Raw genomic sequence first — 13,678 nt, forward strand, 5'->3', positions numbered from 1 at the left:
CATTCGCACACTGACCTTTCTGTCCTGGGTCTCCCACAATGTCAGAGTGAGGCTAAACGCAAATTGGAGGAACAGCATCTCATATTTCGCTTGGGCAGCTTATAAATTCCCCATAGTTCTAAGAAGAATATTCTACGCTTGCTACACTGAGTACCACTCCAAAAATATTTTAGCCCATTCAGCACAAAGATTCCCATTGCACCACGACCCACCAACCGATCGTTTCACTGCAGTCCGACGCAAAGTGCGCAATGTATGCTATTTTTCAAATGGAGGACAGCAAGCTATGAAAGCTTCCTCCCACTACAGGTAAAACCCTTAATCTTACATCATCAGAAGCTATCATTTGGGTTATTTAGCATCTCCAAAATGGAAAGTTTCCTCCACTCACTCCTGCATGGAAATATACTTTTCCTTTCCCGATTGCTTGCTATGCCATAGCTATTCCTAAAACACCAGTGTCAGTTCCTCTCACCACAAGTATTGAAGTGGATCAGGAATATGGAATGAATAATGACCTGATCTGACAATTCCCAATTCTTATAAGGAAATTCAAATTAACTGAGTGATGCAGTTCTCTAGTTAGTAATCATTCCAGAAATCAGACCTCCTTCTGTACAAATCATGCAAATCTGAACCAAAGAATCGATGAATCTTTTTATATTTAAAGCCAAAACTGCTGAGATCTCCAAAGTACATCTACAAAAGCCCATTGAGCACAAAGATTCCACTGCACCACTACCTGCCGACCAAATCTTTCACTGCAGTGCACTGATGTGCTCTGTGCAGTCTATGCACTCTGTTTTCTTTCTCTTTTTGCACTAGTCGTATAATGTATGGTAAGATTGCACTCTTGGATTGAGCGATCTGCCTGGATAACAACACTTTTCACTGTGTTGTACACTTGATAATAATAAACCAGACATAAACCTAAGCATAAACACTGAGTGTTAAATGTTCTATGTGATTTTGCATGCCCTACTATTTCTGTGCCATGCTCCCCCCTCCCTCCCCCCTCCCTCCCCCCTCCCTCCCCCCTCCCTCCTCCCTCCCTCCTCCCTCCCTCCTCCCCCCCCCCCCCCCCCCCCTCCCCCCCCCCTCCCTCCCCCCTCCCTCCCCCCTCCCCCCCCCCTCCCCCCCCACCCCCTCCCCAGCATCGCTGTGGTACATGTGGATGATTAGCTAGGAATTCAGACGGCCTTTAAGGATGAACACATGGACTAACATCAAAATGTACTCTTTGTATGAGCAACAGCAAACTATTCTGGCTGGGTTATGGGCTATTGCAATGGCACTGAAGACAGAGGCATGAAGCATGATTTCAGATACATTGAATGGAACCCAGGACGGGGCCTCAATTAGCATAGAACCAGGAAGAGAGAAGATCACTGAGTGACGTGACACCATTAAGGACCTTGACAACCATAGATGCAATGGTATGCTGGTAGGGATCAGAACTTCCCAGTGCAACTTTTATTGGTTAGGTTGTTTCAACCTGTGCTTCATGGAAGCCGAGATCTTCCCCTTTATCGATTGCATCATGGTTGGTTTCACAATTCTTAATTGTGAAATCACTGGGCATCTCCTCAATTTTAGAAATTATGGGTTTCAGGCCTTGCATAAAATCTTGTGCAACATGAGAACTGGATGTTCCCATCCGTCTGGACACCAGATACAAGAAATATACTGAGCATTTTCATACACTTGGGATTTCAGCGTTAACATAGACAGCACTTGTGTAGTGGCCATCTCAATCCTCCAGAGAGGCCAGCTCTATAACATTGGTTTCTAAGACAATGACACATAAGCAGCCCTTTTCCACTACCCTAGCAACAGTGTACATTGAATCATTTAGGGTAGTACCTTCCTCCACTTTTCCTTTCAATGTCCATAAAGGCCTTGATCTGAATTGATGGACGCAAGGGTCAGTTGCAGGCCATATGGAACATAGAACAGTAACAACATTGGAATAGTCCTTTGACCCACAATGGGCAAATGTGACACCAAGATAAACTAATCTCATCTGCCTGCACATGATCTGTATGCCTCTGCATATTCATGTGCCTATCTGAAAGCCTCTTAAATGTCATTATTATATTACCTCCACCACCCTGGCAGCGTGATCCATGCACCAGCATAAGTTTTACAATTGATTAAATGTTTTCAAGTGATTCGGAATCATTAATTACATAAAGTTGTTTACAGCCAGTTATTTAAAATTTGTATTTAGTTAATGGCAATTGAATGAAGCATAAACATTCTACATCGAAAACACTCAATTATACAATTTTGAAGCATGTCGGCTTCTTATTAATATTATGGGCTCTAACTAATCAAGGTTAGGTTTTACAATCAAATGTGAGTGAGCAGACCCAGTATTTAGTGGTCACCATTTTTGGGTGGCTGATTCATTTGAGTTTATAATTAACTGTACCCCAAGACATTGATGATAGGGTCGATGTTGATATTAAAGATGAGGATTTGGTAATATTATTACCTTTGAATGTCAAGGGTAAGGTGGTTAGACACTCCTGTTGGATGGTCATTGTCTGATACGTTTGTGATGCAAATGCTACTTGATCCTGAATACTGCGGCACAGTGTGTCAACGGTAGAGTTGCTGCCTCACAGTACCAGAGACCCAGGTTTGATCCTGACTACAGGTGTTGTCTGTACGGACTTTGCACGTTCTCCTTATGACCATGAAGTTTTGTAAGGTAATTGGCTTCTGTAAAATATCCCTAGTCTGAAGTATAGAACTAGTGTATGGGCAATCGTTGGTCGGCATGGACTCGATGAGCCGAAGGGCCTATTTCCACGCTGTATCTCTAAACTAAACTAAATTAAACTAAAGCCCATGCCCAAATGTTGTCCAGGCCTTGTTGCATGCAGGAATGGACTGCTTATTTTGCTGAGGACTTTCTAACATTATAGAATTCATTGGCTATATTTAAGAGGGAGTTAGATGTGGCCCTTGTGGCTAAAGGGATCAGGGGGTATGGAGAGAAGGCAGGGATGGGATACTGAGATGGATGATCAGCCATGATCATATCGAATGGCGGTGCAGGCTCGAAAGGCCGAATGGCCTACTCCTGCACCTATTTTCTATGTTTCTATGTTTCTATGTTTTCAGTACATTAGAATGTCAATGAAATGAAGAGATATAAAGACATAGTCTCAGGGATTGAACTTCCTAATTTGAACTATAACAGATTTACTTACATGGCCAAATTGAATATTTTACCGCTCATGTGGTTTGCCCCACCAGCAAGATCATACAGAAAATTATAAAAAGGCCCTCTAATTTTCTGAGGCATTAGCACATCTGGTTATTATCCTGGTAGCTCCATAACTGCATGTTTTAAATTCATTCTTTAAATTTCAAAAGCCCTTTCGCTATGTTTGGTTTATTCAATTTAAACAGAATATTTTGTCAGAAGAATATTTGCTGAAAGAATGCAAAGAGCTTTATTTTATTTCTTAAATTGGTGTACACGTGAAAGTCAAGGTACTTGAAAAATTAACATGACTATTGTTCTCTGTATAAAAGAAAAATTCTTGCTGAAATAGATGTTTTTAAATAACTCTGATCCTGTGTTTGAAATGTCTGCACAACACAAAGCAAGCAGTACTTTTTCAATAATGGCAGTGAAGTCAAAATACTGTAAGATCCAGCAATTGAAATATAGGACGGTATGGACACTTTTGTTTGTCAGCTGAGGCACTGTATTACAGAACTCACTCATCAGGTGGAGGGGTTGCCGTTTCTTTCTTTGTCTTCCTTGTAGAGTAACCTCTATATGCTGACTGTATGATCACTGCAGCCTTATCTTCATTTAAATGTGTGTCCTGTAATTTAAAAAAAGTAAAAATTGTTCCATGTAGGTTTTTTCGTGTTCAAAGAGTGTTACTGAACACTTCTAACATCGTTTGCGAAAGACATATCAAGTGTGAGAAGTTCAAATGTGAGATTTACAGAACAGAACTTTCATGTTTCAGAATAATATTTTCTCAATTTTTGGACCATTTTAATGAATTGGCTGTTTTTTGCATTATACATGCTATAGAAGGTAGAGGTTGAGATCCATGTTGAATCTAATTTATTTTCTTCACGTCTATCTATCGGGCATATCGCTTAACACAGGTCTGACGAGGATCAGACAAAATGTCCTCTGCCAAAGAATTTCAGTTTCACAAATGTGCCGCTCCCAAAAAACATAATGATTATTCCTGGTTTGGAGGAGAAATACTACAAAGCATGTATGAGAAATCATACAAAGTATATAATTCTGTGCCAACCACTATCTCAAGGCTAATTTAACTTTTTTTACAAATTGTTCAAATACACTGGAGATATCTATATAATTAAAAGTCTCATCTTGACCATTTCCTGTCTACACTGTATATTGATTTTAGAAAAAAAACTACCATATATCGCTATGATTTTTGGCCATTTACTCACAGTCCTCCTCTGCTGAGCAGGCCCCGAGGATTTTTCCCATCAATGAAAAATAAAAAAGTTATGAGTGTTTAAAAAACCTTGAGATCCTCTCGCCTGTCAGGAGGCAACCGTGGCTGACAAGAGAAGTTAGGGATAGAATAAAACTAAAAGAAAATATGTTTAACACAGCAAAGAGTAGCCAGAAGCCAGAGGATTGGGAAACTTTCTTTGAACCATAGAAGGAAACAAAACGGGCTGAAAAGATGAAGTACGAGGTGAAGCTGGCCAGAAATATAAGGAAGGACAATAAAAGCTTCTTTAGATATGTTAAGGGAAAAAGAGTAGCAAAGTCACATGTGGGTCCCTTGAAGGCAGACACGGGTGAAAATATTATGGGTAACAAGGAAATGGCAGAGGAGTTGAATAGGTACTTCGGATCTGTCTTCACTAAGGAAGAAACAAGCAATCTCCCAGATGTACTGGAGGACAGAGGATCTAAGGGGGTAGAGGAACTGAAAGAAATTTTCACTAGGCGAGAAATAGTATTGGGTAGGCTAATGGGACTGAAGGATGATAAATCCCTAAGGCCTGATGGTCTGCATCCCAGAGTCCTCAGGGAGGTGGCTCTAGAAATAGTGGACGCATTGGTGATCATTTTCCAATGTTCAATAGATTCAGGATCAGTTCCTGTGGATTGGAGGATAGCTAATGTTATCCCACTTTTCAAGAAAGGAGCGAGAGAGAAAAAACGGGGAATTACAGACCAGTTAGCCTGACTTTGGTGGTGGGGAAGATGCTAGAGTCAATTATTAAAGAGGTAATAATGGGGCATTTGGATAGCAGTAAAATGATTAGTCCAAGTCAACATGGATTAATGAAAGGGAAATCATGCTTGACTAATCTTCTGGAATTTTTTGAGGATGTGACAAGTAAATGGATGAAGGGGAGCCAGTGGTTGTAATGTATCTAGACTTTCAGAAAGCCTTTGATAATGTCCCGCACGGGAGACTGGTGACTAAAATTAGAGCACATGGTATTGGGGATAGGGTGTTGACATGGATAGAAAATTGGTTGGCAGACTGGAAGCAAAGAGTAGGAGTGAACGGGTCCTTTTCAGAATGGCAGGCAGTGGCGAGTAGAGTGCCGCAAGGCTCGATGTTGGGGCCGCAATTGTTTACCATATATATTAATGATTTGGAAGAGGGAATTGGGAGCAACACTAGCAAGTTTGTGGATGACACAAAGCTGGGTGGCAGTGTGAACTGTGAAGAGGATGTTAGGAGGTTGCAGGGTAACCTGGACAGGTTGAGTGAGTGGGCAGATGCGTGGCGGATGCAGTATAATATAAATAAATGTGAGGTTATCCACTTTGGCGGCAAAAACAAGGGGGCAGATTATTATCTCAATGAGGTTAGGTTAGGTTAGGCAAGGGGGAAGTGCAGCGAGACCTGGGTGTCCTTGTACGCCAGTCACTGAAAGTTGGCGTGCAGGTTAAGCAGGCAGTGAAGAAAGCTAATGGAATGTTGGCCTTCATAACAAGAGGATTTCAGTATAGGAGTAAAGAGGTTCTTCTTGTATAGGGCTCTGGTAAGACCACATCTGAAGTATTTTGTACAGTTTTGTTCTCCTAATTTGAGAAAGGACATCCTTGTGATTGAGGCAGTGCAGCGTAGGATCATGAGATTGATCCCTGGGATGGCGTGACTCTCATTTGAGGAAAGATTGAACAGACTAGGCGTATTCACTGGAGTTTAGAAGGATGAGGGGTTATCTTATAGAGATATATAAAATTACAAAAGGACTGGACTAGCTAGATGCAGGAAAATTGTTCCCAATGTTGGGCGAGTCCAGAACCCAGGGGCCACAGTCTTCGAATAAAGGGGAGGCCATTTAAGACTGAGGTGAGAAAAAACATTTTCACCCAGAGAGTTGTGAATTTGTGGAATTCCCTGCCACAGAGGGCAGTGGAGGCCAAATCACTGGATGGATTTAAGAGAAAGTTAGATAGAGCTCTAGGAGCTAGTGGAATCAAGGGATATGGGGAGAAGGCAGGCATGGGTTATTGATTGAGGACGATCAGCCATGATCACAATGAATGGCGGTGTTGGCTCGAAGGGCCGAATGGCATCCTCTTGCACCTATTTTCTATGTTTCTAAGAGGGAAATTTCTCATGGATTGATAATGCTTCCAGAAATGTGGACAAAATTGTTCTGTTCCAAGATAATGCAAATTTCAATTGTACAGCACTGCTTTTTTTGTGCTGCCTCGATACATTTCTAGGCCAGAACCTATAGAAATAAAGAATGCTTGTAAGACAATGTACTCATTGTTAGATTGATAAGCTAAACCGTTACTTACCGCACTTGGTTCCTCAGAGGATGGAATTTTTTCGTCTTGTGCTGATGTTGTTGCAATCATTTGAGTAGATTCATCTTCTTTTGACTCTCCTTCTAATGGTGCTGCAATCACCTGCGAGGTTGTTTCTTCCAAAGCACCTCGATTCGATGCATCTGCAACAAATTCAGATGCAGTGTCTTCAATTTCTCCTGGTACTGATGCTTCTGTGATTGGTTGAGTCTCAGTTATTTCACCAGGACTTCCTTCTGGGGCTACTGCAGCCGCCTGAGAAGTGGTGACTTCCAAAGAACTTTCTTCTGGACCTGCTGCCATTATCGGAGATGTGGTGGCTTCTATTGGAACTTCCACAGAGGCCTCATCAGTCAACTTTGTGGTGTCTGAAACGCCTTGTTCTGGTGCGGACCCAACTAACTCTTGGGATATTTCCTCCACTGGAACTGTCTTGACATCTGTGGTGGCATCTTCTCGATATTGTTTTGCGCGCGTTACCTTATCCTACAAAAACAATTTTATTATTATTTCCATTTTTGTATCGTTTAAATCTATGTATATTGTACTTTCTTAACATTCTAAATGTCTGTGTGTATGCAGGGTTCTGTTGGCTATCTTTTAATCTTCCAAAACGCTTGGCCAGACAGCCTTCCCATTTTCACACATGCCATTCACATTTTTTCCGTTGACAGGATAAAAATCTTCCCGTCGCATTTCAACCTATATTTCTCAAGTTACTAACCTTTTAAAAACAGCTTCAAAATATTAAAGTTTTCAAACCTAATTTTGAAGGGAAAAAATTACGACTGACGTCACAATCCACTCGCACACTCCGGCCGCGAGGGTCACTACAACATTCCAACCCACTCGGCCACGCTGGGATCGACTTCACCTCTCGCGACGTGCTCACCTTCGCTGGCAGTGGCATCCCAGCTGGCATCAATATCCCTAACTACGACAACATCCGTCAGACCGTGGGGTTTAAAAACGTCTCGCTCGGTAATGTGCTGGCAATGGCCTACTACACCTAGAAGGAGAAACTCACCTTCCTAGAGGATCGCAACAAGGACCTGTACATCGTGCAATGACCCCTCCTTCCAAGACCAGGTCGAGCTGCTGGGTCACGGCAGCGGGAAGCTCTTCATCCAGGACAACAAGGACAAGTTTAACTTTGACACCAGCCTGGTGAATCCAGAGAAGGGCAGGAGTCTTGAGCCTGGAGTTCTACACCTCAGAGACCCAGAAGTGGAGGCAGGCCCACATGCAGGCTTGCGTTGCCATCCTGCAGGTGCTGCTGGAAGTGGCCGAGGGTCTGGTCACCGTGCGGCAGATCACCGGTGCCGACGACAAACGCGACGCCATCAGCACCCTGGACCAGGAGAAGATCGGCACGGTGGGCAAGGCTGCCATCAAGGCCTTCCTCAGGAAGCTGCAGGTGTACAAGAGCACTGCGGATGTTGAGTCAGGCAGGGCACAGAGCTACTCACAGGTGACGGACTACAAGCCCGAGCGCTATCTCACGCTGCGCCACACCGTACTGCTACGCAAGGAGTACCGGAAGATGTTTGTGCATCGATGGAGCCGGTGGTGAAGCTACGGTTGTAGCGCAGCAGCATCTTCTCCACTTTTGGGCTGGAGGTGTGATCCTTGGCCTTCTCCAGATTCTCCACGACCTTCTTCATCAGCAGGGAGTAATCTCCTCGGACACCTTGAATGTCACATCCTCAAACTCATAAACGCTGCACTGGTATACAAAGATATCCAACATCCATTCTGTGATTCACCCCAATCTACCCAGATACCACAGAGACACCAACGGCAACACTCATCATGGCCGACCCTGCAACGCCGGCAGGACAACAGACCTTCATGGTCAGGTCAAGACCTCTGCACTTACTACGACTGGATCTTGGAAATGGTGCCAAACAGGCGACTCTGTATACTGAAGATAGACACAAAAAGCTGCAGTACCTCAGCGGGACAGGCAGCATCTCTGGATAGAAGGAATGGGCGACATTTTCGGTCGAGACCCTTCTTCAGACCCGAAACGCCACCCATTCCTTCTCTCCAGAGATGCTGCCTGTCACGCATAGTCTCCCTCTATAACCCCTCCCCCTTCTTCTCTACTCCCCTCCCTCTAACTCTCTACCCTCTCATTCTCTGCCCCCCTCCTTCTCTATCACCCCCTTCCTCTCTACCACCACCCTCTCTACCACCACTCCCTCCCTTTGTAGGGAGTGCTGAGTATTGGGACCTGTGGGTGAGTGGTGGAGTATTGCGTTCGGGAACCAGCCCTACCCTGCGAGGCCGAGTGCCACATACCCCTTCCTCTCTGCCCCCCACCCTCTCCCTCTCTCTACCCCTCCCTCTCTGTTTTGAGAGGTGGGGGACGATCCCCCCCCAAGTTTTTGTAATCCGGATTTTAAAACCCGGTGAAATCTCCGCTTTCCGCGAGACAGTGGGGGTGGGACTGCTGATCGAGGGCGCCGATTGGACGAGAGAGACATCGGTCAGCAGGCAATGGGGGCGGGACATGATGATTCAACGCGATCATTGGAAGAGGGAGGAGTGGGGGGGGGGGTGGGACTGAGGATAGAGTGCGGTGATTGGAGGAGGGAGATGTGCCAAAACACTCTCGGCACAGACCTGCGCCTCATCCTCAGCCAGGATCGATCCCGGCCTCTCCGGCGCTGTCCCGTCCCCACCCGAGTGCCCCCCCCCCCCACGGGTGGCCAGAGATGTCAGGAGTCAGACGGAGCTGTACCCCCAGGCCCACAGCCAGTGCAGAGAAGCAGCGCAAAACCCTGCTCAACTCTGCATGTCCCGCCAGGTTAACCTACAGCCCTGCCTGGGCTTGCGGGAAATATGGCCCAGGTTTACAGCCAGCGCGGAGAAGCAGCGCTGGTGTCCCATCAGTTCAGGCAGGGCTGTAGGTTAACCCGGTGAGACAGGCAGAGTTGAGCTGCATTGAGCGCTGGATTGAGCCTCCGAAGCCTCGTGTGTGAGTGTGCGCTTGCGTGTGCGGTCACCAAGAAATTATGTCCCCCCTGTCCCCCGTTCCCCTCCATATTTTGATTGCGATTTCCGTCACTGTATTCAGTGGAGTCCACCAGTGCAGTACCTCATTATTAGAGAGTTGCACCACAGTCTCTGCTTAGTAATAGTCCAGTTAAGGACATCGCTGATGTAGATTTGCATATAAATGATTGCCCCCATGCTAATGGTCAAGTCCACCACACTTTTTAAAGTTGTTTTGCTGCTATAGATGTTCTTCCTGCTGTGTAAACTTTGCACTTTACCTGTAGCATCATAGAAATAGTGTCTTGGGAAATTGATGTGAAATGGGCTGGCTTCTTTATGCATATTTTTTGCAGTCCCTCCAAAGGCTCTGCCAGGTCCTGTAAAAATTAAAATATAGTAATTAAATAGTAACCACGGCTTTCATAAATAGATCAGCAATATAGTATAACAGCTCATGAGTAGTCATAATAAACATTTTGCTTCTAAGCCACCGCCACCCAGTGGTGAAAGCGGTTGGATTTGATAGGGGGACCTCATTGAAACGTACAGAATAGTGAAAGGCTTGGATAAAGTGGATATAGAAAGGATGTTTCCACTTGTGGGACAGTCTAGGTCATATCCTTAAAATTAAAAGACATTCGTTTAGGAAGGAGATGAGGAGGAATTTCTTTAGTCAGAGGGTGGTGAGTCTCTGGAATTCATTGCCACAGAGGCTGTAGTGGCATAATCAATGGATATATTTAAGGCAGAGATAGATTGATTCTTGATTGGTATGGGTGTCAGAGGTTATGGGGAGAAGGCAGGAGAATGGGGTTAGGAGGGAGAGATAGATCTCCCTGATGTAATGGCGGAGTAGACTTGATGGGACAAATGACCTAATTCTGCTCCTATCACTTATGATCTTATGATTTTTCAGAGTATCTGAAAGGAAGTAAGAAGCCAATTACTTTCGAGCCAACTTCTAAAGTGAAAGATGATTCTGCTGTAGATTTAGAAGTATACAAAATGAATGTTTAACCTTTCCTCTCAACACTCAGCAAGATTAAAGTACAAACATACCAGATGTCTTGTCTTATAATATAAACACGAGCAAGATTACAATATAAAAACACTAGATGTTTTGCCCTTCTGACATAAACATTCAGAAAGATGTTCAGAACACTTGGTCTTTACTCTTTACTCCAGAGATTGTAATGTAAAGACACTGAATCAACAAGGTCAAAAAACAAGGCCGCTTGGATCTGCAAAAATAAGAAATAGCTTTTTCAAGCAAAACCATATATGGGCATAACCTTTCCTCTATTGGAAGAAACTGTCAATCTTTGATATTACCCTATATAGACAAGGCAAGAGGCTGTACAATTCTTTGTAAAATAAAGAATTGCTGATTTGCTGATTTGCTGATTATTGGGGTATAAGTACATGTGATTGAACTTTACATCCTTGTGTGGAACACAAGGAGTTTTGTCATACTCGGACCCTGTCCTCCCACACCCGCCTGGCGAAATAAAGACGCTACCGTGTTACTAACTTTTGTGTTGTTATCTGTTTGAAGCGAATCGGACTTTAACATTGGCGTAGTCGGCAGGATCTTTCAGGAAACTATCTCTGAAGACTGAGTAAGAGGCTACGGTTTGGCTGGGGCCATGAAGGGAGTAGAAAGTGGCACCCCCAGAAGAAGATGATACTGATAGCGACTCGGAAACTGAAAAGGAAGATGAGAAAGAAGAAAGGAAAGGGCTGAGGCAGAAGAGGAAGGTAGAGCAGTAATCCAGCAGTGAGAGAGTTAAACAATGCAGAGCACCAGAGGGACAGGATATAAGTCAAAGAAGACTGAAAAGGGAAAACAGCATGATGCTGATCGAGGCACCTTACCCTGATGACCCTGTCCTGACTCAATGCCTGAAACAACCTATTGACATGGGCAAAGTAATTGAATGCAGACCCTTACCCAGGGAATCAGCGGTGATTTCTGGGAGAGAATTACGACAGCGTATCGCACTGATGCTGGAGACGAGCATTTTAACTAACTGTCTGCACAGGTTAAAACAATCTTGAAACAACTAAGGCTTCCACAGGGCTCAGCGGTGATACAGAAGTGCTGACGGAGATAAGGAGAATGCTGAAGACACCGGTTGAGCTACTAAATGCCTTCCACTGCTGGGGTTTCATTCTACCCAAACGGAAGGTAGTTCAGGGGGCAGCGGCAGCAGGCGTAGCAATGGTGATAGCTCTCCATGAGGAGAGATAGAAAATGATTCGGATGAAGGCTTTGAGACCTGGTTTGCCGGTGATAAGAGTCTGCCCGCTGTGCAAATTACCAGCGAACTTTGAATAACTTTTGGCACAGGGCTCCTCTCCCTGATGGGGAGAGAGGGAGAGGTCACGGGGAGAGTTTGTGAGTTAACAGGGCAAGTGTGATGTGTTGCACTTTGGCAGGTCGAATGTAAGGGGAAAGTCTACAGTCAACAGCAAGACCCTGAACAGTATCTGAAGCACAGAAGTGCGTTGCTGACTGACAGGGAGTCTGACCAATCACAATCCAGATCACCATCCAATCACACGCCCAAGATCCTGGCTTACAGGGAATCGGACCAATCACCTCTTTTTATGCAAGTAAAATTTAGGTATATTGATCAGTATTACGGAACCACACCCACCCGGGTGGATCCTATTGCTGGTAGTTTGCATAACAGAAGCTTGGAATTTTTCAAACACATAACCAGTAAAATAACCCCCAAAGATCTATATTTCATGAAATAAACAATAGACAATAGGTGCAGGAGTATGCCATTCGGCCCGTCGAGCCAGCACCACTATTCACCCCACAGTACCCCGTTCCTGTCTTCTCCCCATATCACTTGACTCTGCTATCTTTAAGAGCTCTAGCTATCTCTCTCTTGAAAGCTTCCAGAGAATTGGCCTCCACTGCCATCTGAGGCAGAGAATTCCACAGATTCACAACTCTCTGGGTCATCTCCTTTCTAAATGGCCTACCCCTTATTCTTAAACTGTGACCCCTGTTTCTGGACTCGCCCAGCATTGGGAACATGTTTCCTGCCTCCAACGTGTCCAATCCCTTAATAATCTTATATGTTTCAATAAATGACTTCATACAGCTCAAAAATCTTTACAAAAAATATGTTACCTGAAATGTCTCTTTGTCTAGCACTGAGTTGAGAAAAAACTTTTTCACCCAGAGAGTTGTGAATTTGTGGAATTCTCTGCCACAGAAGGCAGTGGTCTCGTCTCCTTCAGCAGCACCTCGGTCTCCCTTCCCGACTCAGATACCCAACTCCTCACCTCACCTACCATCACTTCTCCTCACCTACACACCTACACCTCGACTAATCTCCTCGCCTCATTAATCTCCTCACCTCGATGATACATCACTAACAAACTTCTCCTCATACCTAAACCTATCCTCAACTAAACCGTACCGCACTAAACCTCGCCCCTCAAATAAAGCTCACACCTCACTAAAGTTCACCTCACACCTCACATCTTAACCCCACCTCACTCCACCTCACCTAAACTTAACTAAACCTCCCACCTCACGACCAAACTCCACCTCACACCTAAACCGCACCTCGATTAATCGCCACCTCTCACCCGCTCCCGCTATTTATAGCGCCGCTCTCCAGCCATTTGCGGCACATCACGTGAGCGGAACGACTCCAACTGGGGGGGCGGGACCGAGCACGGAGAGCGGGGCAGGCGCACTGCCCGAGAGAGCCGGTGGGAGGGGAGGGTTGCACTCGCACTGGCGTTGACGTCAAGCCCCGCCCCGCCCACGGCGGCCGCATCCCCCCCTGCGGGATCTGGAGAGAGGCGCCGATTAGTCGAGGCGGGATTAGGTGTGAGGTG

General features: G+C 45.0%; 1 protein-coding gene across 1 annotated transcript in view; it reads right to left on the reverse strand.

Annotated features, from left to right (window-relative positions):
- spa17 (sperm autoantigenic protein 17) overlaps nucleotides 1-13,678 on the reverse strand; it is a 45,716-nt gene that overhangs the window by 9,745 nt on the left and 22,293 nt on the right. Inside the window, exons 4-6 of the mRNA XM_033049681.1 lie at nucleotides 10,090-10,188; nucleotides 6,800-7,294; nucleotides 3,742-3,848 (exon numbers count right to left, since the gene is read on the reverse strand). Coding sequence (XP_032905572.1) covers nucleotides 3,742-3,848; nucleotides 6,800-7,294; nucleotides 10,090-10,188 — 701 coding nt within the window. The remainder of the gene's footprint in view (nucleotides 1-3,741; nucleotides 3,849-6,799; nucleotides 7,295-10,089; nucleotides 10,189-13,678) is intronic.

The sequence above is a fragment of the Amblyraja radiata genome, chromosome 33, assembly GCF_010909765.2.
Source record: "Amblyraja radiata isolate CabotCenter1 chromosome 33, sAmbRad1.1.pri, whole genome shotgun sequence".
In the NCBI taxonomy this organism is placed as follows: domain Eukaryota; kingdom Metazoa; phylum Chordata; class Chondrichthyes; order Rajiformes; family Rajidae; genus Amblyraja; species Amblyraja radiata.